Source organism: Penicillium bovifimosum, assembly GCF_028826915.1.
Source record: "Penicillium bovifimosum strain IBT 22155 chromosome Unknown utg000008l_segment0_segment0, whole genome shotgun sequence".
NCBI classification, from domain to species: domain Eukaryota; kingdom Fungi; phylum Ascomycota; class Eurotiomycetes; order Eurotiales; family Aspergillaceae; genus Penicillium; species Penicillium bovifimosum.
The window spans coordinates 1324191-1348744 of NW_026622717.1; the positions used below are offsets into that span (position 1 = coordinate 1324191).

General features: G+C 50.7%; 11 protein-coding genes across 11 annotated transcripts; 5 read left to right on the plus strand and 6 right to left on the minus strand.

Moving 5' to 3' along the window:
- Positions 1-91: 91 nt before the first annotated feature.
- Positions 92-2183, minus strand: N7515_010185 (NAD-dependent malic enzyme; the record flags this gene model as incomplete). The annotated part of the gene is made up of 6 exons (XM_056670928.1): positions 92-788; positions 855-1121; positions 1179-1312; positions 1365-1763; positions 1818-2039; positions 2112-2183. The coding sequence occupies 6 exons, from the start codon at positions 2181-2183 to the stop codon at positions 92-94; spliced, it is 1791 nt and encodes a 596-aa protein (XP_056517301.1).
- Positions 2184-2660: 477 nt separating this feature from the next.
- N7515_010186 (CFEM domain-containing protein) lies at positions 2661-3389 on the minus strand (the record flags this gene model as incomplete). The annotated part of the gene is made up of 3 exons (XM_056670929.1): positions 2661-3052; positions 3112-3250; positions 3309-3389. 3 exons carry the CDS (start codon positions 3387-3389, stop codon positions 2661-2663), a joined length of 612 nt encoding a protein of 203 aa, XP_056517302.1.
- Positions 3390-6281: 2892 nt separating this feature from the next.
- Positions 6282-6979, minus strand: N7515_010187 (putative DNA polymerase delta subunit 4; the record flags this gene model as incomplete). Its single annotated transcript, XM_056670930.1, has 3 exons — positions 6282-6422; positions 6495-6562; positions 6622-6979. The coding sequence occupies 3 exons, from the start codon at positions 6977-6979 to the stop codon at positions 6282-6284; spliced, it is 567 nt and encodes a 188-aa protein (XP_056517303.1).
- A 748-nt stretch (positions 6980-7727) lies between these two features.
- N7515_010188 (protein kinase domain protein) lies at positions 7728-8747 on the minus strand (the record flags this gene model as incomplete). Its single annotated transcript, XM_056670931.1, has 1 exon — positions 7728-8747. One exon carries the CDS (start codon positions 8745-8747, stop codon positions 7728-7730), a length of 1020 nt encoding a protein of 339 aa, XP_056517304.1.
- Positions 8748-9637: 890 nt separating this feature from the next.
- Positions 9638-10974, plus strand: N7515_010189 (arrestin C-terminal domain-containing protein; the record flags this gene model as incomplete). The annotated part of the gene is made up of 2 exons (XM_056670932.1): positions 9638-9715; positions 9793-10974. The coding sequence occupies 2 exons, from the start codon at positions 9638-9640 to the stop codon at positions 10972-10974; spliced, it is 1260 nt and encodes a 419-aa protein (XP_056517305.1).
- An 821-nt stretch (positions 10975-11795) lies between these two features.
- N7515_010190 (uncharacterized protein) lies at positions 11796-12171 on the minus strand (the record flags this gene model as incomplete). The annotated part of the gene is made up of 2 exons (XM_056670933.1): positions 11796-11987; positions 12040-12171. The coding sequence occupies 2 exons, from the start codon at positions 12169-12171 to the stop codon at positions 11796-11798; spliced, it is 324 nt and encodes a 107-aa protein (XP_056517306.1).
- Positions 12172-12802: 631 nt separating this feature from the next.
- On the plus strand, positions 12803-15099 carry N7515_010191 (alpha-galactosidase; the record flags this gene model as incomplete). Its single annotated transcript, XM_056670934.1, has 2 exons — positions 12803-12896; positions 12950-15099. The coding sequence occupies 2 exons, from the start codon at positions 12803-12805 to the stop codon at positions 15097-15099; spliced, it is 2244 nt and encodes a 747-aa protein (XP_056517307.1).
- A 1228-nt stretch (positions 15100-16327) lies between these two features.
- On the plus strand, positions 16328-17370 carry N7515_010192 (uncharacterized protein; the record flags this gene model as incomplete). Its single annotated transcript, XM_056670935.1, has 3 exons — positions 16328-16608; positions 17014-17116; positions 17176-17370. 3 exons carry the CDS (start codon positions 16328-16330, stop codon positions 17368-17370), a joined length of 579 nt encoding a protein of 192 aa, XP_056517308.1.
- A 1002-nt stretch (positions 17371-18372) lies between these two features.
- Positions 18373-19794, plus strand: N7515_010193 (NAD(P)/FAD-dependent oxidoreductase; the record flags this gene model as incomplete). The annotated part of the gene is made up of 3 exons (XM_056670936.1): positions 18373-19180; positions 19231-19474; positions 19530-19794. The coding sequence occupies 3 exons, from the start codon at positions 18373-18375 to the stop codon at positions 19792-19794; spliced, it is 1317 nt and encodes a 438-aa protein (XP_056517309.1).
- Positions 19795-20327: 533 nt separating this feature from the next.
- Positions 20328-21779, plus strand: N7515_010194 (tRNA-splicing endonuclease subunit SEN54 family protein; the record flags this gene model as incomplete). Its single annotated transcript, XM_056670937.1, has 3 exons — positions 20328-20443; positions 20508-21271; positions 21331-21779. 3 exons carry the CDS (start codon positions 20328-20330, stop codon positions 21777-21779), a joined length of 1329 nt encoding a protein of 442 aa, XP_056517310.1.
- Positions 21780-22313: 534 nt separating this feature from the next.
- Positions 22314-24043, minus strand: N7515_010195 (NEDD8-activating enzyme E1 regulatory subunit; the record flags this gene model as incomplete). The annotated part of the gene is made up of 2 exons (XM_056670938.1): positions 22314-23618; positions 23669-24043. The coding sequence occupies 2 exons, from the start codon at positions 24041-24043 to the stop codon at positions 22314-22316; spliced, it is 1680 nt and encodes a 559-aa protein (XP_056517311.1).
- Between the last annotated feature and the right edge of the window lie 511 nt (positions 24044-24554).

Genomic DNA, 24554 nt, shown 5'->3' on the forward strand with positions numbered 1-24554 from the left:
AATGACTTCAATTTTTTCAGATATCTGTAATTCCCTTATGGCTTATGTCCATATATTGTCCAATTACATGTCCACCAATACCAGCTCCCTCTCACTGGCTATCACATACAAGAGGCCTATACTCAGCATCCCACATCTGAACCTCAATCCACTCCCTTAGCTCAGACTCAGCACTCGGAATCCCCTCGGCCTGAGCAAGTCCCTCCTCAACAGCACACTTAATCACAGCAACAGCAATATCCACACTAATCTCCCGCACATCCTGCACATCAGGAAGCAAAGGCTTAGTAGGATCTTTCAAAGCCGGTGACCGAGCCTTGAGCGCTTTAACAGCCGCAACCAGCATTTTCTTCGACAAGAGACGAGATTGCGAGAGCACTGCGCCGAGCCCGATACCCGGGAAACAAGTTGAGTTGTTACACTCTGCGATCTCATACTCCGTGCCGTTGTGCTTGACTGGTGGGAAGGGACTTCCTGTTGCAATGAGGGCTTTTCCGTCTGTCCATTTGTATAGATCTTCCGGCTTTGCCTCGTGGAGACGGGTTGGGTTGCTAAGAGGGAAGACGATTGGACGGTCGACGTTCTTGGCCATATCGCGGATGATGTCTTCGGTGAATGCACCGGGTTTCGTAGATGTTCCGATGAGAACGTGAGGATGGACCTTTTTGACGACGGAAAGGAGATCTCGTCCATCGGACCATTCGGTGTCGTCTCGTGCGAATGGCCGTTGGCCGTCAGTTAGTTGGTCACCTTGGGATTTCACGAGGAGACCGGGTTTGTCGATGCACCTGGACGCAATGATGTGTTAGTACTCCGTAAGGTTACATACACATTGGGGCATTGTGAATGCATACCATATCTGCTTAGACGCTTCTTCTTTTGACTTTTCTGTCTCGTTGGCGATGGTATCAGCAACTTGATCGGCAATTCCAGTACCGGCAGTTCCAGAGCCGAAGATTACTATTCGCACATCTTCCAGCTTGACTTGACTGACTTCTAGAGCAGCCAACATCGCGGCCAGTGTGACACACCCAGTTCCCTGGATATCATCATTGAAACACGGGATCTGTGATTGATATCTATTGAGTATTCTCCGTGCATTGCTGAGCCCGAAATCCTCGCTGTTATTGTTAGCTGCGTTTTATAAGAATGGAAGGCAATAAGGTGAATTCACATACAAGTGGATATAAGCCTTTGGGAACCGTTTGCGAGCAGCTTTCACAAATTTGTCCACAAATTCATCGTATTTCTCTCCTCTAACCCGGTGCTGTCGCAGGCCAAGGTAGAGTTCATCATTGAGTAACTTTTCGTTCTACAGACGTTGTCAGCGAGTATGGATCTCAGCGAGAGATGGTTCATCCTACATCTGTCCCGCAGTCCAACACAACAGGAAGCTGTCGTGAAGGATGGATGCCGGCACACAGCGTGGTGATGACCAGTTTGGCAACCGATATCAGAATAGCACCCACACCCTGGTCTCCGATGCCCAATATCTGCAGTTTCGGTGAGCCAGACCATTCGTCTAACAGGTATCCCCAGGGCGGGCTGAGCAAACAAACCTCTTCACCGTCACTGACGACAATATAATCAACATCCTGCCTTGACCCAAACGCAGAAAGATACTCTTCAACCCGATCCTGGTCATTAATATTCAAGAAACACCCCTCTGGCCTCCTGAACAAGCGGGAGTAATTCTGAATCGCATCACCCTCAGTCGGAGTGTATATTATACTAAACATCTCCTTGAGATGCGTTTGCACGAGCTAGTATCCTGTAAGTAACTGCGCATTGCTAGTATCTTGTCACGGATGTCAAACCTTGTAGTAGAGTACTTCATTCTGGGTTTTCATACTGGCTAGAAAGGTATTCTTGGCTAGATTGTCATCTCTGCTTTGGTACTGCTGGTAAGCGCGTTCCACTTGTTCATCCAGTGTCTGGATGTTTGGTGGAAGGAGGCTATGGAGGTTGAACTTTGTTCGCTCGTGTTCTGGGAAGGCGGAGCCTTTGTTGAATTGGGATGATTCGAGGAGGGAGGATCCCTACTTGATGTGAGGATGTGATTCTTTTCGTTTTTCCGTTTCTATGGAAATTTTCAAGACGATCTTGCTCACCTTGTATGGACAGATCAACGGCCCCGCTGCGGCGCGGGGAAGGGAACTGAACTTTTTTGACGAGTCTGACATTATGTAGAATGGGGCTAGTTATGAGGTTTTGATGTAGATTTTAGGGAGTAGAGAAGCTTTGAGATGAGAGAAAAGAGGTCAATCTTGGAATGAAGCACGAGGCAGTTTAGAGTGAGTGGGTCGGTTGATGTCATCCATGGATGGTGGCCCAACTTTATCCTTGGTAGCACCCGTGATACTTGAGGAGTTCGTCAGTCCCTTGTTCTTGCGAAGCATACAGTTTATATCATTTAATCCCATGGGCTAAGCTAAATCGATACATAAGATAATCCAGGATCGGAACAAAATCAGATTATAACCATCTGTTTCACCCGGAGATGAAACAAGACGTGCATTGTATTAATTGTCAACTATACAGGGAGGGTCCTATTGCCGCGCCCCATCCGACCAACCTGACTAGCAAAGAAGAAAATACACCCTGCCAGCGCGGGCCGATCCGAAAGATCGACAGCAGCCTCAGATTAGGTATAGGTATATTTACAGGACGTAGGCGGCAGCGGCGGCGAAAGCAGCAACACCGGCCAAGTTACCCTTGACGTTGGAAGCAGCGCCAGTGTAGCTGGGCGAGGCGGAAGACTGGGTGGCAGAGCCGGTCTTGGTCACGAGAGGGGTGGAGGTGACGACACCGGAGGAGGAGGCAGTGGGGACGGGAGTGCCAGTGGTGATGACAGTGTCGGTGGGCTCAGGGACGGGGGTGCTGGTCTCAACGGCAGTGGTGGTCTCGACAGCGGTAGTGGTCTCGACAGCAGTGGTAGTCTCGACGGCAGTGGTGGTCTCAACGGCGGTGGTGGTCTTCTCAGACTCGATGGGAGGGATCGAGATGGGGTGGCCGGCAGACTTGCACTGGTCGGTGACGGCGTTGGAGACGGCTGGCGGTGTGTTAATTGGAAGTTCTGTGGCTATAGGGAGTGGATAGGTGTATACATACCGACTTGGTCCTTGAACTCGCAAGCCTTCTCAACACAGGGGGTGATGCTGCTGACAAGCTCGGTCTTCTGGCAGTGGCACTCGAAGTCGAGGAGCTCGGAGCAGCCGTCGCTGGTCAGAGCGCTGACGAAGCAGTTCAGCTGAATTGGAGTGTTAGCACAGACATCTTAGAGATATAAGCATTGTCTAAGAACGTACCGAGCAAGGGGGAACATCGGGAAGCTGGGCGCTGGCGAGGCCGGCAGCAACGAGAGCAATCAGAGTGGTGGAGAACTTCATCTTGACAAGATTTGAATCTGAAAAAAAGATATTATTGGAAGGAAAAGACCGTTGAATATAAGTAGCGAATGCGGGATGAGTTGAAGGAGGAGGCCTGGACTTGGACGGGTGATGGCCTTCTTATAAGCTTTGCCAGTCCCATTGTATCCACCGTCCTCATGGCAGAGGGTCCCGGTGTCGCACCAAAGGTCCGCCTAGAGCCGTCACATGTCTCCGCATGCTTAATGGGAGGCAATCTTCCCAAAGTAGGGCCAAGGCCGCGGTTGACTCAAAACCGTAATTTCACGGATTGGGGCCCCAGACCCTCAGTATAGGTGGCCAAGGCTGAAGGCTGACGCCACTTTTTGATTTCCTGCAGCCAATTGAGCGTTCCGGCGAGAATGACTGGCTTCAATATGCGGGTTCTCGTACGGGGTACGTATTCCCGCATTGCCAAGTCGACGCTAGACCAGGTCCACGAGAGAAACTCCAGGCTAAGTTAGACGAGTGGCAACGTTGGTTCGTCATGCACCTCTCATTTCCCAGCTAGTCATACGGCCGATAAAGTCAATGGTATTAGCTTCTACTGAATCTTGATGTCAGGCTAGGCCTCCAAGGGTTCGAGGTACGGCGGGTACAGTACCCTCCATATAGGTTGCAGTACATGTAAGGTCGTGCAGCGTCTCCACTGACAAGCCTGTGTAAGTCCATGGCCACGAAGCCGGATTTCAGTGTTTTTGAGGCGTGGCATACGCAAGCCTGTACATCATCCAAGAAATTGATGCATGAGTGGTATTAGTGAGACCAATAATGGAATGGGGTGGCAAGCCAATCGAATAGAGCAAGGATAATGTGTTGTGTTGTATTGGAAGTTCCAGCCTCCAGGAAAATCCGAAAATCCGGGGAAGATGTCGGGACCGGCGGCAGGGGCCGAGGGAGTGTAGTATTTAGCTAGTCCACATTGGGTATTCGATCCGACGCTCTTTGCTCCAATTTGAATGAAATTAATAACTTGAATACATTTACATTTAAATTGTTGATGGAATGGAATGGAATATACGGAGTGTCGGCGGAGTGACCATCGTCGACTTTAATTCTATTGGGGTAACACAGCGTCATCCTGAGGTACCTCAACGACAAGAGATTTGAGGCCCAAATTCAGGAGAACTTGGTTAGGAACCCTGCGACCTGCGGAAATTGATAAAACATACATACTGCGTATACAGCGGACTTACTGCGTATGGTATACAACGTAGTAGGACTCGTGGTTGTACAATCAAGCCGCAGAGAGCGCGAAGCTGGAGGCCTGGTAAGATCGGATGACGGTCTCAAAGAAAACCCGCATTCAATGTTTCACTGGGATACACCGGGGTATTAAGGTCTTGCGATATGGCCCACGACAACCACAAACTAGCTGGAGTTGCAAGATGTGGATATCTTCCGAGCGTCGTGACTCGATCGTGAGATGCTGTACCTGCATACGATGATCGCCTCTCCCGGCTGCGAGGATAGTGTCAAACCCACGTCTTCCATCTTCATCTGGTGCTCAATTATGTGCAACCGCGGGGGAGGGGTAGCCGGGCGCGAGATGAGAGTGGGCTGGAAAGTAGTACTTTCTTCCCCATGTTTCCGCCGAGTGAGACATTGGGCGGGGGTGGGCCCATACATTGGCTGGACCAGAACCTTGCCCTTTTCCAAGGAACATATTGCCAAGTACGCTAAGTCCTCCCCGATGTGGGGTTATTCAAGAAGATCAGGGAAATCAGGAACGAGATGTAGCTGCCAGGTGAGACAATGATCCCAATAGGGTCGTCACCCAGCCCTGGGGTTGGCGAACGAAACTCTGTCCCCAGCCACTTACCGTGCACCTAAGAGAAATGGTGCGTACAGCCGGGGAAATATCTCGATTGGGCCTAGACTTCATCAGAGAAGTCAGCGAATTAGGAGGTCCGAAGCGATAGGCCCTGGTAGTGAGTGACCAACTCGGTGGATAATGAGAAAAATAATAACAATCGTGACTATTCCAGCCCAGTGGAGGTTATTCACTTGGTCCACCGACAAGACGATGTATGTAAAGATAAAGACGATCGATCCAAACAAAGCTGGGAAAGGAGCTAAAAAAAGCAAGTACAATCGCCAATATCGCGGGGGAGGGTCCGGATAGACCCATTGTCGCTCAAACGCGGACATTTGGAGATCTCTAACCGAGATGAGATGTCTTTGATGATCATATTGCCCCTGTCCGTATCTTGGTCTCCAATCCTGGTACTCCGTACTGTGTAAAGCATGGTTTTCTGAACCCTGCGATAAATATAGATAGTATTCGAGGCCATTGGGCGCTGAACTGTTTTAGCACAATCTCGAAATTTGCTTCTCGATGACAGTTAGAGATTGCGATCGGCAACGCCTCCGTGGGAAAAGTCAAGTACTCGATCGAATTGGGCGAATCTCTCGGATACAACGTTGTAGGGGTCCAGCAGTACTGCTGCTTTTCCGAACCCATCATTGCCCATGTTCAATTTCATGTCTGAGACAGGGTCATTGCGCATCATAACCTGGTCCCGGTCGCCTCACATGAAAAGTCGAGAAGAGTGGAAAGAGACGGGAAGTGCAGTACGAGTCATAAGTGCGATGCTGATTCGCACAGGCGAAGAAAAATTTTAAGTTGTTTAGCTGTTTCAGCTTGGATTGGGAAGGAGCATTGCACGTGCTCCATTCCAGCTCTTGCCAACAGCACATGATCTCGACATCTACAGGAGACACAAGCCATGGGAATATGGAATATCACTCATTCTTACAACCGGAAACCCGGGAAGGCCCATGTCATTCGTATCTCATCAATGCCCTTTATCTAACGCCAAATCCATGCAAAGCCTGTCAATGCCAATTCAACTACTCCCAAGGATAGAATCTTCATGAGAGCAGCTCATCAATATAGGCCCGCTCCTTCGTGTCCTTGCCTTTGAGGAGAACGGTCAAGACCTCAATGGGTGGGTTCAGCTTCAGCATGTTCGCCCGTCTCCAGCGCTTGACTCGAGCGATTCCAATGCAGGGCTAGAGAAAGTCCGAACGTTAGAGAAATTGTCTATACAACTTGGGTTCTGAGATAATGCCCGGACAACATACCCCGTATTGACTGGAAAGATCAAAGTGTCTAAGGATCTTCTCCTCCACATCCAAGTCTTCTTGGTGGACTGTTGAGTCGAATTAGCCGATAGTTCTATTGATCCGACCGATCACGAGGCCAACTTACCAGAGGGTGCTTTGCGCGCCTGTTCTTGAGCCTGCCAGTATCGCCAAACGTCCTTCTTGGTCAACTTCAGGGCCCGCTTATCTTCTTCGGATAAGGGCGCTTGATGTTCGACTGCAGCCTGCTCTCGGACTACGAGCTCTGCAACATGCGGCTTGGAAGGTTCGACAGGAGTGACAGACGCCTGTTGGGGCTCTGGAGTGCCCGTGGCAGACTTGTCGGATAGTGACGGAGCCGGTGAGTCGAGGGCCTTGGCGTTCCGAGAGGGTGCGGTGACTGGCTTGGTGACTCGAGTGCGGGATCCAAAGGAGAGCGTTGGCTGGGACCCAGCAGGGCGATTTCCTGTGCGTCGGGGAGGCATGTTGTAGTAGTTGTTAGTTGAAATTAAGAAGTGTGGATATTCTGGAAGAGGTGCAGGAAGAGGTGGAGAAGAGGCGATGTCATAGGTGATCCGTGGTTGCACTGGCAACCAAAAGCTTGCCCCAGCATTTCCTCTTCCATGGTTCAAATTGTATGATCGATGTTTACATTTCAATTTTGACGGCATGTCGAGATTCAACTAACTAATGTATTCCATGTTCTAATTGACTAGTTAGTAATCGTATTGTAGTTGGGATATATAGATCTATCCAGTCCGTTGCATGTGAGATGACGATGACCTATGCCATTGTGATCCATCGAGGCTCCACACACGAGCTTATTGTACTCCGCATATCTAGGCATACTCCGTGGTACATCTATGTAGGTAGTCACCTAGATTGGGCAGATCTGATAGATCTACCAGATCGATCCCTGTAAACGGCGGATCTGTGAAATACTGTATCGGGTTAGTTTTGCCTTTTTCCAGGGTTGGGTGTAGCACCCCATGCCTTCCACAATCTCATGTACACAGTATTCATTATTTTGACTCACCGTGTACCAAGCGGTCCACCAAGATCAATGCACGGGACCAGCTATGGGGTTGTTACTCAGCTAATAGGTGTAGAATCTTCTCTATGAAATATAATAAGATAAGACCGCCTCTTGTTCGGAAATCACGAAATTGAATGAAACAGCCACTGTACGATAACAAGTCCTTGTTTCGGGTTAAGACTATAAGTCCAAGCACCTCAGCACCTTAGAAAGCACTGCCAAATAGACACGCTTCTCTTCACAATAGCATGTAGGTATCTTCGCCAGGCCGGCTGAAAGCTGAGAGCCAGCTCAGGTCCCAGCAAGCCTCGGCGAACCAATGCTTCACAGGTCTTTGTCTCCTTCTTAGAGTCAATGAAGATGTCTTCTGCATTTGAGACCATATCCTTTGTCTTGCGTTTGAGATCATACGCTACCAAGGCCATTGTAGGATAGACATCGTACCAACAAGCAGAAATAAGACCGTCAAACACTTCGTTGCGGTTAAGTTCTGGAAACTCCATTTCCCCAAATCGGCGATCCCATTCCGAGGCGCCGAGGATAACGTCGTCATAGGGTTCATGACCATATACCATGAAGTATAGAAGTGTCCCGACGGCAAATTGTTCAGTTCTGGCGGAACAGAGACCGTATGTGCGTTGCAATGGTCCAGCAAGTATTGGTTTGGCCCGTGGAGGAAAGACACCTTCAAGCATTTGTCCAATGGTGGTGGCACGACCAAAATCTGTGAGCTTTAAGTTGAAGTTCCCATCAAGAAGACAGTTGCTTGCATGCAGATCATTGTGACAGAAGCCCATTTTCTCCACATACTCAAGAGCATAGGTGAGTTGTTGTATCCACCGAGCGATGAGAGCAGGATCCTCGTATTCCTTGACTCTGATAAGACGCCCAAGGCCACCATTTTTTACTGGCTCTCGCTCCTGGCGTTCATAGAAGCGAGGGGCAAGCGACTTATGCGTGCAATATGATAGGAAAAGATGGTCTGGAAGCATGAGAAAGCATTCGATGATATGCGGACATCGATCCTGGCGCTCATTAAGACGTTTGAAAAACGCGATCTCCTTGAGCAAAGGATGCCCCGTCGCCTTTTCTTTGGGGGCTCGGTCGGGACGAACAGTTTTCACGACAATAGTTGGAGTGATGTGGTAGATATAAGCGTCGAGTCCTCCGGCGACCCAGTTATGTTTCTCGAGAGCATCCGGGTAGTGGAAGCCCATGGCTAATCAAGACACGTGTAATCGTAGTATTAGCCGCGCAGAGTTCTGGAAAAGATGTACAGAAGTAATGGCTTTTAGGATGGGAAAATAGTTTGCTGCAGGTGTTATGACTTATGAGTCCTAAGCCCCCCTGAAATATTCTGATAACAACTGAAAACCGTTTACCCCTTTCAGTTGTAACGTTGTTTTCCAATTGACTGGATTTTATTGGGTCGCCTTACTTCTGCCCACTTTTGAATTTGCCTGAGGTTGTACAGTCTTAAAGTGCAGATAGCAGGAGGCTATAGTTTATACTCCGTAGAACGGGTCCGAACGATTAAGCCGCCGATCTGCCAAGCCTACGATAACTTGAGGATCTTCGGTTGAGGCTGAGACAGCAATGTAGAAAGGGCCAAATCCCCTCCTCACTTTCGTCAGTAGCGTTCAACGACTGCAATGCAATACATAGACACATAGGAAGGGAGCCATTTTTTGGCGTCGTTCTGGTGGCAGGTGGAATCTAAGGGGAAATGACTGTTGAAGGGGCATCACGGCAGATGATGACAAACGGCGCTAATGGTGGGCGGTGAAGCACCCAACCTCCAAAGTTACCGGGTGGAAAGATGGCCGTTTCTGGCACCAAAAGTGGTTCGTCATTTCCACAGGTCCTCATACATGTAGTCTATTGCCGTGGCAATCTCACTCTTCTACCAGAACACCAATACTAGACCTTTCCGACCTCTTATCTTCGAGTCTTCAACCTCTAGAGGCCCAAGCTCCCTCACAGTTAACGCGAAACACCCCGTCATACCCTATGACCTGTGAGAGAGGAACCCGCCCCACGCATATTCCCCACAACTCAACCACCTCCCTCCGCATGTCCATGGTACGACATACACGGTTGATTCGAGATGGCCGCCTTTGTGCGCGTTTCAGGCCCCGCAAATGGGAATTTTCTGATCGGATACCCGGGAATTTCTGCGACCATGGTAAGCGCCCTGCGTTACATGCGACGAGCCCCGATATGGCCCCCTGCTCACGCAGCTCCATTGACTGACCATCCAAGCCACGAATTGAAGGCAAAGTCGAAATCAGACCATGCGCCGGCATTACAGCTCCAGTCAACGTCTCGCTCGTTACCATCTCCCTCCACCGCCGCGAGACAATCCACCCTTCAGCCGATTCCCTCACAAAGAAGCGCCTAGCTCCACCACGAAAAGAGATTACGGATATCGTGGGCAAGGAGATGCTTCTGTTCCGATGCCCCGCTGGAAAGGAATACGAGGAAGTTATATCTATGGACTTGCCCTTCGTGCTCTTCATTCCATTCGGCCGCGGGGGTCGCGATGCCTCTCGCCGGGTTCCCCCAGCCAGTGTACAGCTCCCGAGTCGCACCGCCGAGACCTATTACGAGATGGTGGTCATGGTCCAACAAGGGCAGCAGCAGCAGCATAAATACACCTTCCCCGTCCCCATAGCGCGCTACGACACACTCTCCACATTCGGCATGTACAATCGCCCCGAGTCGGCGGAGCGCGTATCAGATCATCTGGTCACGTTAGCGATATCACTACCACGGTGGTCGTACGGTCCTCTTGATCCTGTCAGCGTCTACGTCAAGTTATCACCGAACGAGAGCTGGATGGGCAAGGCGCGTAAAGTGACCATCAACAAAATCACCATCGGAATCGACGAGGAAATAGTCTACAACCACGAGGGTGACGAGCCCCAGCGCAAAGTCAAAGTTCTGGCCAAGAAGACAGAGACCATAGGAGTTAAATTACCGCAATCGGGCTATTTGACTAACCTAGGCTTGGTATTCCCTGCCAAGGATCTGCGCGACTCAGAGGGAATCCTGCCGAGGAGTAGAGCAGCGTTTCCCACATATGGCGTGAGTGGCTTCACAACTACAGCAAGTCTATATAAAATCGAGTACTACCTCACAGTCCGGGTTCGTTCCTTCCCATATGAGCACTTTCCATTCTGGAAAACTTACATTCAACAGGCCCACTTAACTTCTGCACGAGATATTACCATACGACAACCAATCGTCGTCTGCCCTCTTGATCATGCCGGTTGCAAGGAAGAGATGGAAGCAATCGAGCAAGCGGCACGAGATGCAGCCCACGTCAATCCGGACAACCCTATGCTGCCTCTTCCAGCCATTGTACGACCGAATGACCACAACGCCCTCAGTCATATAGGCGCCGCTATTGTCGGTAACCAGAAAAAGCCCTTGATCGACTGAGATGCACAAATGACGTCGGTTTTGACCCTCAAGAACGACAATGAAAATATTAATAACATCCCATGTCTGGATATTGGAAATCCCTAACCGCCGGTTCGTTTGGATCATTGGGGTCTGGCGGCTGCCATTACCTTTGATGCTCCTGCGGGTGCAGAGACCAAGGACCCTCTGCAACCGCGCTATATCATGACCTGTCTTACGATTGCATACATCTGGAGTTTGTTGCATGGCGTCCCCTGGAAGCTGGCTGTTTATCTTTTGCCTCTGTGTGGAGCGGGTGGAGCGGGATGCCTGTTTGGATCGGGGAGTCCATTTGTTCAGTGTTGTGTCTAGCTTCACTTCTGTGACTATTCTGCCCTTACTGCGTGGACGGACTGACTTGTTCTGCCACTCTGGTGACTGTTTCATCTGCATCTTCGGTCTAATGACCGAGCTTTCCCAATGGCAGAACAAGTCCTACTCATTGTATGGATCTATGATTGATTCGTCCTTGTGGCTTTGGATTTGGACATTTGGAATACAAATCGCTTGAACGCGTGCTGTCTAATGACTAACATCGTCACCAGAAGATACATAGAGCAGCAATCAAAGCCATATCACCACCTATCCCGTATACTTCCACGCCTATTTTACATATCTTAAGTCTAGGATATTGATATAGTTAACCCCCCCCCCTTAAGATAATTATATTCCCCTTGGCTAGGTTGTGATACGGAATATTGATGGCTGTAACATAGCCATCAGCTCATAGATCTCGCTTGAATACATCAGATATGACCAGATATGAGTACACAAACGTTCATATCAACACCACATGCAATTCATAGGTTCCCTATATCCAAGAACCCCATGGCAAGGCTGAGCATATCGGCGTCGACCACCTGGGTTTTGCTCTGCTTTCGACTTTCATTGTCAATGTCCCGGAGACATTCTTTCAGCATTTCAAGTATAGTCTGGTATTGCCTGGAGGAAGGACCAAATGTCTTCAGGGCATTCTCAAGGCTGTTCGATATCTACTTTTGTTAGTTGACTTCTTCGCATTCCGCGATTTGGGGAGAGATTTACCTTGCGCAAGCTATCGTTGTAGTCCACAACACCTTGAGTGTTCTGTTCCATCAAGACAGCTTTGTTTTCATGATGATATTGAATTGCTCTCAGGTACTTTGGCTGTTCAGATCGGCGCATCGCAATTTGCATTTTGCCGGTATTATTAGTCAGTCTATATGGTATTGATACACAGCTAAAACCATTATAAATTACATGCTGTAGTTGCCGCGCTTCACAAGGCATGATCAAGCTGATCTTATAGAGTATAGACAGTCCTTTAGACTATCCAGTGGCTTGTTCTCTCTGACAACCACGTCATTCTTCTGAGCATTGAACAAAAATGGACAAGCTAGAGAGTCGTCCAGGAACATCGGGCCCCGGCGGGGCGGAATTAAGGTCTCCCCACCAATCAGAGCCGCTCAAACCCGCCCAGCTCACGACCTCGATATCCCGGAGTTTCCCCATTTCCCCACAGGAGCCCCCGCAATTTGGTCCCTTGGGGGTATACGGAGTATATCGCTGTCCTCTTGCCAAATATGTTGAGGATCTGCAATTAGGCACTTACTACAGTTCAACGGACCCGGATAAATCCATTTTATTGCTTGCTTGGGCCAGTTGAGCCCGGTTTTGCAGCGGAAATTTGGTGTAATTCACTCCGAGCCGTTGTCAACAAACGTGGGGGATGTAACCTTGCTCTCTCTGAGGTAGGCATATAAAGGTATGCTGCATACTTCAGTCCGCTCTGTGGAGTCCGTCAGCCCTTACAGAACCAATTGCTAAAATGGTTCACGCATTAGGGGGCATTGTGGCCACTGGCCTCGTGGCTCTACTGGCACATCCGCAGGCTGTCATGGCTAAGGGTTCTACCGGAAAGCGTAAGCAAAACATGATGTTTCTCTGGGTGCAAGACTAATCGCATCCTCTGCAGCAATTGTGGCAGATGGTACCTCATTTGCCCTCAATGGCAATAGTGTCTCATACCGGTTTCATATCGACAACACTACCGGTGATCTGCTAGGAGACCACTTCGGAGGCTCCGTCGGGGCTGATATCCCTCTTGAGTCTGTTCATGGCACCGCAGGTTGGGTTGGAGCCTCAGGACGTGTGCGCCGCGAGTTCCCAGACCAGGGACGAGGGGACTTCCGGCTCCCTGCGATTCGCATTCGCCAGTCAGAAGGCTATACCGTGTCAGAATTCCAGTACAAATCGCACGATATTATTGCAGGAAAACCCGCTCTGGCTGGTTTGCCGGCGACAATGGGCTCAGAAGATGATGTTAGTACCCTGGTCGTTCATCTGTATGACAAGTACAGCGATGTTGCTGCCGACCTCTCATACTCGATTTTCCCTGAGCACGATGCCATTGTGCGTAGCGTGAATGTTACGAATAATGGAAAGGCCAATATCACAATTGAGTCTCTGGCAAGTCTGAGTGTGGACCTGCCCCTTGGAGATATGGACATGATCAGTCTCCGCGGTGATTGGGCAAGGGAGGCTCATCGAGAGAGGAGAAAGGTCGAATACGGCATCCAAGGCTTTGGAAGTGCTACTGGTTACTCGTCTGCGCTCCACAATCCGTTCTTGGCTTTGGTGGATTCCACCACCACCGAGAGCCATGGAGAGGCTTGGGGATTTTCTCTTGTGTACACCGGATCATTCTCTGTGGACGTCGAGAAGGGCTCACAGGGCTTCACGCGCGCTCTCCTTGGATTCAACCCTAGCCAGCTCTCTTGGACTCTGCCCCCCGGAGAGACTCTGACCTCCCCTGAGTGTGTGTCGGTATACTCCCAAGATGGTATTGGTGGCATGTCCCGCGCATTGCATCGCCTGTACCGCAACCATCTCACCAAGAGCAAGTTTGCCAAGAGTGACCGTCCTCCTCTGCTCAACAGCTGGGAAGGACTGGGCTTCAACCTCAACGAGAGCAACATCTACAATCTGGCCAAGGAGTCCGCCGAGATTGGTGCCAAGCTTTTTGTTCTGGATGATGGCTGGTTTGGCAAGGAATATCCCCGTACTTCCGATACGGAGGGACTTGGCGACTGGGTACCGAATCCAGACCGATTCCCAGATGGTCTGGAGCCCTTCGTGAAGAAGATCACTGACTTGAAAGTCGCAAACTCATCAGAGAAACTGCGCTTTGGTATTTGGGTCGAGCCGGAAATGGTCAATCCCAAGTCGACTCTGTATGACGAACATCCCGACTGGGCTTTGCATGCAGGATCCTACCCTCGCACCGAGGTCCGCAACCAGCTTGTGCTGAACCTTGCCCTTCCCGAAGTTCAGGACTACATCATCAAGGCTGTCTCCGACATTCTCGAGAGCGCGGATATCACCTACGTCAAGTGGGATAACAACAGAGGCATGCACGAGGTGACTTCCCCAGCCACCCACCACGCCTACATGCTCGGTATGTACCGTGTCTTCGATACGTTGACCAGCAAGTTCCCCGATGTCCTCTGGGAGGGCTGTGCCTCGGGCGGAGGCCGTTTCGACCCAGGTGTACTGCAGTACTTCCCGCAGATCTGGACATCAGATGACACGGATGCCGTCCAGCGCATCTCCATCCAGATGGGTACCTCTCTTGCCTACCCGGCCAGTGCGATGGGCGCCCATCTGTCCGCCGTGCCAAACCAGCAGACGGGCCGTACAGTTCCTGTGTCTTTCCGCGGCCATGTTGCGATGATGGGCGGAGGCTTTGGTCTGGAACTTGATCCGGCTGAAATGCCAGAGGATGATAAGGCCGCTTTGCCAGGACTCATTGCGCTCGCGGAGAAGGTGAGCCCGCTTGTGCTCAATGGTGATATGTGGCGGTTGAATCTTCCGGAGGAATCGAACTGGCCCGCGGTTTTGTTTATCTCCGAGGATGGTCAGCAGGCTGCGTTGTTCGTCTACCACGTCGTTCCCAATATCAACTTCGCCTACCCGCGCATCAGATTGCAGGGTCTGGATGCGCAGGCCTCGTACAAGGTCGATGGTGATGCGGTCTACACTGGCGCAACCTTGATGAACCTTGGTCTGCAGTTCCCCTTGGAGGGTGAATTTGCCAGTCAGGTGGTGATGTTGGAGAAGCAATGATTGGATGTGAGTGGGACTTTGCTCCCTATTGATTCCCTCTTCAGGGCACTTTTTTCCTACTTTTTTGCAGCCTAGTTAGATACAACATTTGCGATCTAGTAGATCTAGTATTAGGTAATTTATACCGGAATTGTTTATTTCCCAATCTTGGAAGGTTCCTATGTTCTCGTAAAAATTCCCTCCAAGGCTGTCTGGGGAGAGCACATGACAGAATACGAGCGACTTCTTCCTGGTTGCTCTCCATATTCTTTTTCTTCTTCTTCTTCTTCTTCTTCTTCACCTGTCCACGCTATGCTCTCCCTCCACTTCCCTCTTCGCACGCTCTCCATCCTCTTCTCCTTTCGTCTTTTCGCATCCCATCCACACTATGCTCTCATCCAAATGAACTAGCTTTATGCAGCCACCATCGGCTGCAGCAGAGACCACTCAAGATGTGCTAAGGCCTATGTGTCAAAGCCTTTATGTGTATACAACGCACCCGTTCTACATGCTCCGACGCATCTGAGCAGCGGCTTCCCAATCCATGGATACTGTCATATGACTCACCTGGGCATTTGTGTGGACTTGACAGATACAACCTCCTACGCCAAACAGACAAGCCTATGCCGCCAACCTAGTTGTGTGGAACCAACCTAGGTAAAACCCCGATACTGAAAACGCAGCAAATTTATATAACAGATGGCTCCTTCGCATGGGCCATACCAGGACCTGCCAGAAGCTTGCGTCAGGGGTCAGGACGAGGACACTCTACCACTGAGGTCTCTCAGATTGCCGCGAGATGGGATAATAGTGTCCAGTGAGTACCTTCATACGGGAATCGGAACTTAGTTAACCCACCCTTAGGAACAGTCTCCATGGAGTCATTGGGATCACCAAGACCAATTCAGAGAGAATTCGCCCCCTGGTCAGGTGGTCAATCTAGCCTGTAATTCACAACAGGTATGTGGAATCTACTAATTTCAGCATATCCGACATGTCTAACAAAGTATGGACATCAGATCGGAACCATCACTCGTACCTACGATGATACGATCCTATGGAAAGCGGGCCACTTCGCTACCCAAGCTGTTTCTCGCACGATCTATCGTTGGTCACAGATTCTCAGCGGCGACCAGAGATGGAAGCGATTCACCTCCTCGACACTGGCGACTAGATTGATGATATCCCAGTCGCCAGTAATAGGTGGCCTGGGTCTTTCTCTACTGTGGCGCGTCTGCAGCAGCAGACAATGACCGTCGAAGGGATCCACGATAGGGACCGAACGCAGCTCACAGCCGGGGGAACTAGAACCGGGCACCGACGTGTCCTGCCGCTTCCAGACGCTGAGGACGAGGCATCACCAAACGCGGCCGCAGTAATCCTTCTCCAACAGTGTCCCAACTGCCACCTTGCGCACTCCCACCTTGAGTGGATACTGAACTGGGTGCACTTCATATGCCAGTTCGACACTACGAAGTTCACTGTCTTTACAGATGGCGCTCGACCGAACAGCAAGTATAGTCTGATGGGGTAGATATGAAGACCTGATATCAGGAAGCCAGTCTTTGGCCACACTCAACGTCCAGACGGGCGACACCAAGATAAGGAGCGGCAAGAGTGTGTCGAGACGCACGCTCTAGGGAGCATGGATGGAACAGACTGTATCGGACCGGTGACCGTGAATGCCTGAACAACGACGGAACTCTCATTCATGAGGGGAAAAGCTCAATCGGCACTCTATGAGGGCACGCAATATGTGTGGGGCAAAGAATGGCTGATGCCAGATGTCTCATTCTATGGAGGACTGATCACGATGGGGACCCTATGAGTGGGTTTTCCGGAGCTGTGCTTTGTCACACCGAAATCTGGGACTTTCCCTGCCCCCTAGAGGCGGCCTGAGCTGAACAGAATACGGAGCACGATGCGGTCAAACAGGGAGAAGGAAACACGTCAAGTTTCCACTGACTGGGCACTGGTTGCAATCAATCCTTCGCGCCTTCAAACCCAGCAGCACGGGGATTGCGTTTCTGGTAATATGGTAAGTTATCACGTCTATTCTTGTGTTTTGCTGCATAGCTAAGATGTGACTGTTTCCAGCCTTTCCCTTATGGAAACAACATTCAGTTTTCTGGAGCGTTCGACCGGCCAATCACAGAACCTTTCTTCAGCCTTGAGCTCCAAAAGTCCGACCGCTCTAGTCAAATCACATTCGGGACCTGCAGTGAGCTAGAATGTGTTATGTTCACCCAGGTCCGAGGCGACGACGGGCAGATTGCGATTGTTCCCACATGAGAACACAAGATTGCCAGCAATCGAAAGGGGTGATTTTGCAGAGAAGGGAGACTCAGGGTCGTGGCCCTCGTGGATGTTCAACCTCCAAGGTGAACTTGTCGGAATGTTGAGAGCTGGCGACGAAGCTTACGGCACTGGGACAATGACGCTTATATTTCACCACAGCACTTCCATGGGATGGTTAACAAAAACGGGATCCAGGACGAAAGTGGATGGCTTCCTTGAACATTAGCATTTAGCTTGGCGGCTACCTATTATTCAATCCAGTGGATATTATTCCATCCACGAGACCGAACTGGCAACCTAACTCTAGGACAATGGAACCATGGAGGTACAGCCCGGTACCGGGCTGTGGTTATATAAAGCAGTCAATGCATCGCTAATCGTCTCGCACCTCAAGTTCATGTAGGTATGTCATCCACGTAGCCAAGAACAAAGGCTTTACCCACACATATCGTACGAGCAGTAGTTAACTACTGCGTAATTAACTAACTAGTACAACATAAACATAAAATCGGAGATCGGGAAACCTTCCCATGGAAAACCGGCGAGTCATGGGAAGGGCGTCCAGTCCTAGAAGGCACGCTAACCCAAAGTGGCATAAAGACGAGTGTCTGTGGGGTAAAAATGGGTCCCAGGGCCAATCCATGGATGATGGCAAGGATTCACTTTCCTGATAAGAATTTAAAGTGAGAGCCTCTGAACCCTATCGAGCTACTGCATACATACTCATGTGATCGGCTCAACGGGCAACCCCGCCCGATATCATCCCGACATAAGTTCCCCGAGCGAGACCGGAATTGACATTATTGGAGATACAGAATTAGATCGTAATCGCTGGATAAGCTGTTACTCCACTCGAAGCAATTGGATCCATATATAACCTTGGAAGTTCCCTATATCTGTTTTATTGTCGATCATTCTCTCAATTCACCCAAGGACCAAGGTTTAATCAGGAGCGGGACGGTTAAGCATCAGTAGTCGCATTGACTCGTTTCACACATGGCGTCAAACAACCCCTCATATCTCATCATCGGCGCTGGTGTCTTTGGAGTCTCGACTGCCTATCATCTCATTCAGAAGTATCCCAATGCATCGGTGACTCTGGTGGATCGAGACGCATATGACGCCGACTCCCGTGTAGCCGCATCATGGGATTGGAATAAGGTCGTTCGCGCCGACTACGACGACAAGGTCTACTGCAAACTGGCTCTTGAAGCCCAGGACATTTTCAAGTCAGACCCTCTATGGAAGCCCTATTTCCACCAGACTGGCGTCTATTGGAATTGCCGCAGCGACTACGCGCAGAACGTCATCAGCCACCACAAAGAGCTTGGCCGCAATGACGATATCATCGCTCTACCTGTCGCCAAGGCGCGGAAGCTCTACGGCGGAATCTTCGATAATGCTGATTACACCGGAGTCAAGGAGGTCCTCATCAACAGGGCCAGTGGCTGGGCTGCCGCCGGAGATGCTTTGACAGCAGTTACCAAAAGATGTGTGGAACTGGGCGCCAAATACGTGGTTGCTGAAGTTGCAAGTTTGGAATTCGATGGTCGCGGCTCCTGCACTGGTGTTCAGACAAAGTCTGGAGAGAGATTGTCAGCCACGCATGTTGTCGTCGCTGCGGGCTCTTTCACTCCCACACTGCTAGAGTGGAGCGCTGCGAAGAGCGGCAACCCTGGCCTCAAAGCTGGAGAGCGGATTCTGGCTGCTGGCATTACGACAGGAATGGCACAGCTCAATGAGGAGCAGCTCAAGAAGTATAAAGACATGCCTGTGGGCTTCCAGGGGTATACACCCGAGGAGGGTATGTTGTTTTCCATGTAGATTTTGCAGAAAGGCGCTAATCGTCAACAGGTAAACCCTTCATTGGTAGCCTGCCACCTACCAAGGACGGAGAGATGAAGTGGTGGGGATCGAAGATCTTCACAAATACTCGAGAGGTTCTGCCCGGTCGTTATATCTCTTCTCCCCCACCGACACACGACTACAACCAGTGGAAAGTTCCTGGGCCTCTCAAGCAAGACATTGTGGAGTCAAGAAATCTGTGGTACGGACCCGAAAGTGCGACTTGGGAGATGAAGAAACACCGTATTTGCTGGTAAGTGCTCCTCAAACATCTAAGATTCGAGAATGAAGATCTGACATTCACAAAGGGACGCATTCACCACCACCTCCGATTTCATCATTTCTCCACACTCCGCCTCCAAGGGATTGTATGTTGCCTCCTGTGGCTCGTTCCACGGCTACAAATTCTTCCCAGTGCTTGGGAAATACATCGTCCAGATGATGGAGGACGAGTTGGCGCCCGAATTGGTGGAGAGATGGGCATGGGATCGACAGCGACCTGATTCATCTCAAAATGTCGAATACCCGAACGCTGAGATGAGGCATCTGCTGGAACCTACAGCGAAGCTATAGGGCAAGTTGAGAGCGAACCCAAGCTGGATTTGGGGTACAACTTCATAGATGGGGGACGCTGGATATACGCTTTTCTTCTTCTTGCATGTGATTTCAGCCAGCACAGACATAATTTCACCAATCATATGCATGGTAGCCAGTATGAGTCGGGCTTCGGCATATTTCATTTCAATGTATCACTGCCAACTGGAGAGACACCCTCGCCCGTTGATTATCCGTTGATTATCCGTTGATTATCCGTGTAATTCGACTGCTTCAGACACACATCGTCCAACACATCGTCCAACACATCGTCCAAGACGATGAACAGATGCGGTCTGCAATGTACCTGGTTCGATGGCAGCCGTAATTGGTTTTGCGAGTGTGCTTTTCTGGCTTTCATGATGAGTGTTGAGGTTCAAAGCTTGGCTTGGCGCTGGGAGATGGAAATCAAACGCTCGGACGGAAACCCTCTTATCGATAAGCGCATCTTTTTCCGTTGACTCTCCGCAACGAAATCCCAGTTTCTAGTCTTAGACAAGGAAGTATTCATCATGGCCGACGCAGATGAGGACGTGATTCAAACTCCCTCTGCGACTGCTGTCCCACCGCCAGAGGTTGACCTGTCCGACGAGACACAGGACTTCCGCTTCCTGAATCACCTCAATTTGTACGAGGTCTTGTCCGACATGACGACCACAATCTTCAATCGCTTACCTCTGATATATCTATAGCTTCGCCGAATCATCCCCCAATATCCCTCGCCGCGGCGAAAAAGATTTCGAACCAAACCCGACAGAACACCAAGCCGATGTGCTCTCCGCTTCGCGAGGGGCCATGCACAATGCGCTCTCATACCCCCGCCTCCACGCCCCCAAAACACGCATCGTAGCTTTCTACGCGCCCAATGGGTATACGCCTCCAGCCGATCGGGCGACACCGAAAGCCGGCGGGGAGGGCGCAAATCCCAACCCCACGAAACCCGCGCCAAAGCCTACCAGGGTTTCGCCCGATGCCTGTGTCTACGTGCCGAATCCAAAAGGACAGTTCTTCAAATCCATGGGCCAAGCAGATCCCACGAGCCGTGTCTGGCTGTTGCCCGAGGAAGCCCTGTATCTTATCGAGAGAGGCAGTCTGGATATCAGATGGCCCAGCCCGTCCGGGTCTACGGGCTCTGAAGAAGACCTCTCCATTCCCATGAGCTTGCAAGCTGCATATGCATGCTTCATCGGCCACGGCGGTCTGACACTGGAGCGGTACTCTGTTTATACTGGTCTTAAGCGTTTGGGTTATACGCTCATTCGAGCTCCCGGATGGAGCGATGATATCGAGCCGCAGGAGTCGGATACACCAGATATTAATGAACCGGCACCCAGACTAGTTGGACCTGGTCTAGCTGGCATTTTCTCGTCATTGTTCAAATGGATCCATGACCCTTACTCAACGGCTTCTACGGCCACTGGACCTATCATTGGCACTGGTATCCACCGCCATTACAGTGAGTTACTATTCGATCTCGCCCAAATGGGCTATTTCTTTTCTAACACTATGTATCAGTGGATGTATACCGCAAACTCGCCATAATCCCCTGGTACGACCCAGTCACCGCACCCGAACGTCACCCCTCAGATACCACCCCACCCTTCCGCGTCGTCTTCCACGTCTACAAACCCTCAACCCCCTTCAAAAAGTCCGCACCCCCACCTCCAGAGTTTCGCATCGCGGTCGTAAGTACACGCGACCAGACTACCATGCCTACGCTGATGCAGCTCGGCTCCTTACTCGAAAGCACCCCGCTGGATCCCCCGCGCGGGGAAAAGATGGATCGCATGATGTACATGAGATTGCGGCATGGATACCGCAATGTTATTATGGCGGTCGTTGACCAGGGCGTTGTTAGTTATCTGCGAGTTGCGGATTCTGCCTTCGGGAAGGAGAAGCTCTTTGAGAGTAAGGCTGTGCAGGGTCATAAGCGGAACCGGAACCAGAAGTCCAGGAAGCGTTGAGGGAATTCGTTGGATCATTTCTTACACGATAACAGTGTTCTGAACAGTTGCTTGCGAAAGTGAATTCCCTGTCATTTGGGAACTCGCGCGGGGTTGAGTCTCCATAAGGCCTGGTATATGCGCCTTCTGTCTCTGCTCCGTGATGGATCATACTGAGGGCTGAAAAGCTCCAATGGCGTCTTGGGCGCTCTTCCTCCTTTCTTCCAATGAGGGTTGCACCGGTCAGTATACCTCGACAGCGCAGCCGTCACAACATTTGGGCCTGGTTGTTCAAAACATTCCTACGAGGATGCTTCAGCTTTCTCGCCGAAAGGACACCTCATGTCCAACGGTCCACACATATCATATCCGGACCAAGCTCATGTCAATGAGACAGCAAAACCAAATAGCTTACGTTTCCTACGCTTGAATGCAGATCTATAAAAGCACAAAACGGAATCATAAATCATAAAATGCTTCGAATACCGTTTCCAGAAATTCAAAGGACACCTAGACGCTGTAGTACTCGCATTGCAAGGTCCATAGCAAAGTCCCTCACAGCCTATACATCTGACTCCTGCTCCGGGCCCCATCAAAAACACAAGTATTATCCAGCGGACCATACTGTCTAGTCAACACCTTCAAAGCCTCCTGCGCAACCAGACCCCCCGTCAACGAAGAAACATTATGCAACTCGCCCCCCTCAGCCCTCCTCAGCTCCTTAGTCGCCCGGGCGATCTGCGCCCGCGCTTCTGGCCCAACAGCAGCCCCGTCTGCGCCCGTCAGCAGCGCGAGAATGCGTTCCGTGTGGCTATTCCACAGTCCATCGTCATCCACAGAGCGCTCCTCTTCCAGGCTGCTAGTCTGGATCTCGTCGACGACGGAGTCCAGAATCTGCATGGCGACGAAGATCGGGATCAGGGAGTCGGGCGTGTTGAGCTCGTTGCGGATGGTGTTTAGCGTTGACGCGTCGCTGTCGATGCTTATCTGGGGGATTTCGCGGCCTCGCACGACCTTGATGTGTGCGGCATTCTTGCAGAAGACTTCGATTTCGCGGTCTGGGATTGCGGATTGGCGGTTGAGCTGGGTCTCGAGCTGGCGGACTGTGGCTGTCACTTCGGATAGGTCTTTTCGCGCTTTGGCTTTGTAGATGTTTTGTATGGAGACGTAGTCTGCGGATTGGGCTTTCATGTCTGGGAGGGAGCCTGGGAGAGGGAGGACGCCGTGGGTGGCGTGGAAGGTTTTGATGGCTGACGCGATGAGCCAGAAATTTTGCGATGATGCGGTCAGCTGTTGGCATTCGTTCATCTCGAAGATCTCGCGAATTGAGCTGCGGAGACTGAATGGTGTGATTGTCTTCAGTACAGCAGCGACTGCTTCGTCGAAGTTCTCTTCCCCGCCTTCTGGGTTGGAGGTTCGTGCCTGGGACCGCACGAATTCGCGGAATTCGGTCTTCTCTTTGTAGTTGCTTGGGGCATTGCCCTGGTGAGAATGCTTCCATTGCTCTAGGAAGTGCAGCAGGAGAAGAAGATAAGGCACATGGCCATGCTCGTGGTCATCCATGGTTTCTAGGTTCTCTAATTTCGCTGCGGCGGCAACTAGCTCGGGCCACGGGCTTAGCAGACGCAGGTCCTGGGTTGACTCTGGATCCGGGTGTGTCTCGACAATGGGAAATTCAGCCGGCAATTGCACGGAGAAGGTGGAGAAAAACCCGACTGAATGCAGGTACAGCACGGGGATACCAAGTTGCTTTGCCTCCTGGGTCAGAGGAGCCAGTGTTGAACGTCTAATTGGACCAGAGATGATGACCAGCTTATGCTGAGGCAAGAATTGAGGGTCTGAGAGGAGATCCTCGACGCGCTGTTTTGGATTAGACTTTACCTCCTTATATGAGACTCGGAGAACCATACCTTAGCGTAGTAATGTCCCTGCACATCTGGATTCAATTCTTTGAGTAAACGGCAGGTTTCCTCGGCACGGGATTTGCCCAAGGAATCTTCTTCTAAGAAGAAATTCACGCCCAGATCGGATTCGGTAACCACTGCTGGGTCCACGATGGTGAAACCACCAATTCCAGGCAGTACAAGGTTCTTGAGGGTTTCAACGCCCGCAACACCTGAGACACCGGTGTTGTGCTGACCGAGGGGGCCATCGGAGTTCACCAGCAATACGCGGGAATCCTCAAGCGCTTGTTGACCAGTTGCCGCCCACAGACGGAGTTGACGATCATATTTGCGCTCCTTGGAGGTTGGCCCTGTCAGGGCGGCGGGGAAAGCATCCGTCATGGTGGATATCAAGTAGTGGAAGCTGATGGAGCTTTGCTTTTTTTAGGCGAAGCTCAAACCATTACCAGACTGTTTGTTAGAATAGTTCCCGTGTTGTTTATGCTATTGCTATGCAATTGTGTGAGTTATTGATTGAGGGAGCTGTGGTCGACCTGTTGATGCGCGACTGCTTTTAGTAAGCGCTCGTTGCCTAATTTACAAGGCTGCAAGAGGCTTAATGCCTTGAATTCCGAGTCCTCGTCTTCACCTCTGGGATTTTACCAGCCACTAACTTCCTTCTAGCATACAGAACTAAGAATTCCTAGGATCTCATGGCAATGGACGCCAATGGCCCAATACTTTTCCGCCAATCAACAGGGTCCCACCCATACTACTTTATATGTCTACTTCACGACTCTCCACAAGCTTATGAGGAAGGCGTCCATTGTGGCAGTGGTCACGGGCAGGACGCATTTCCTGAAGTTGACGAACGTGATCGATGCCCATCGATCAGGTGGGGAGTCATATGTGA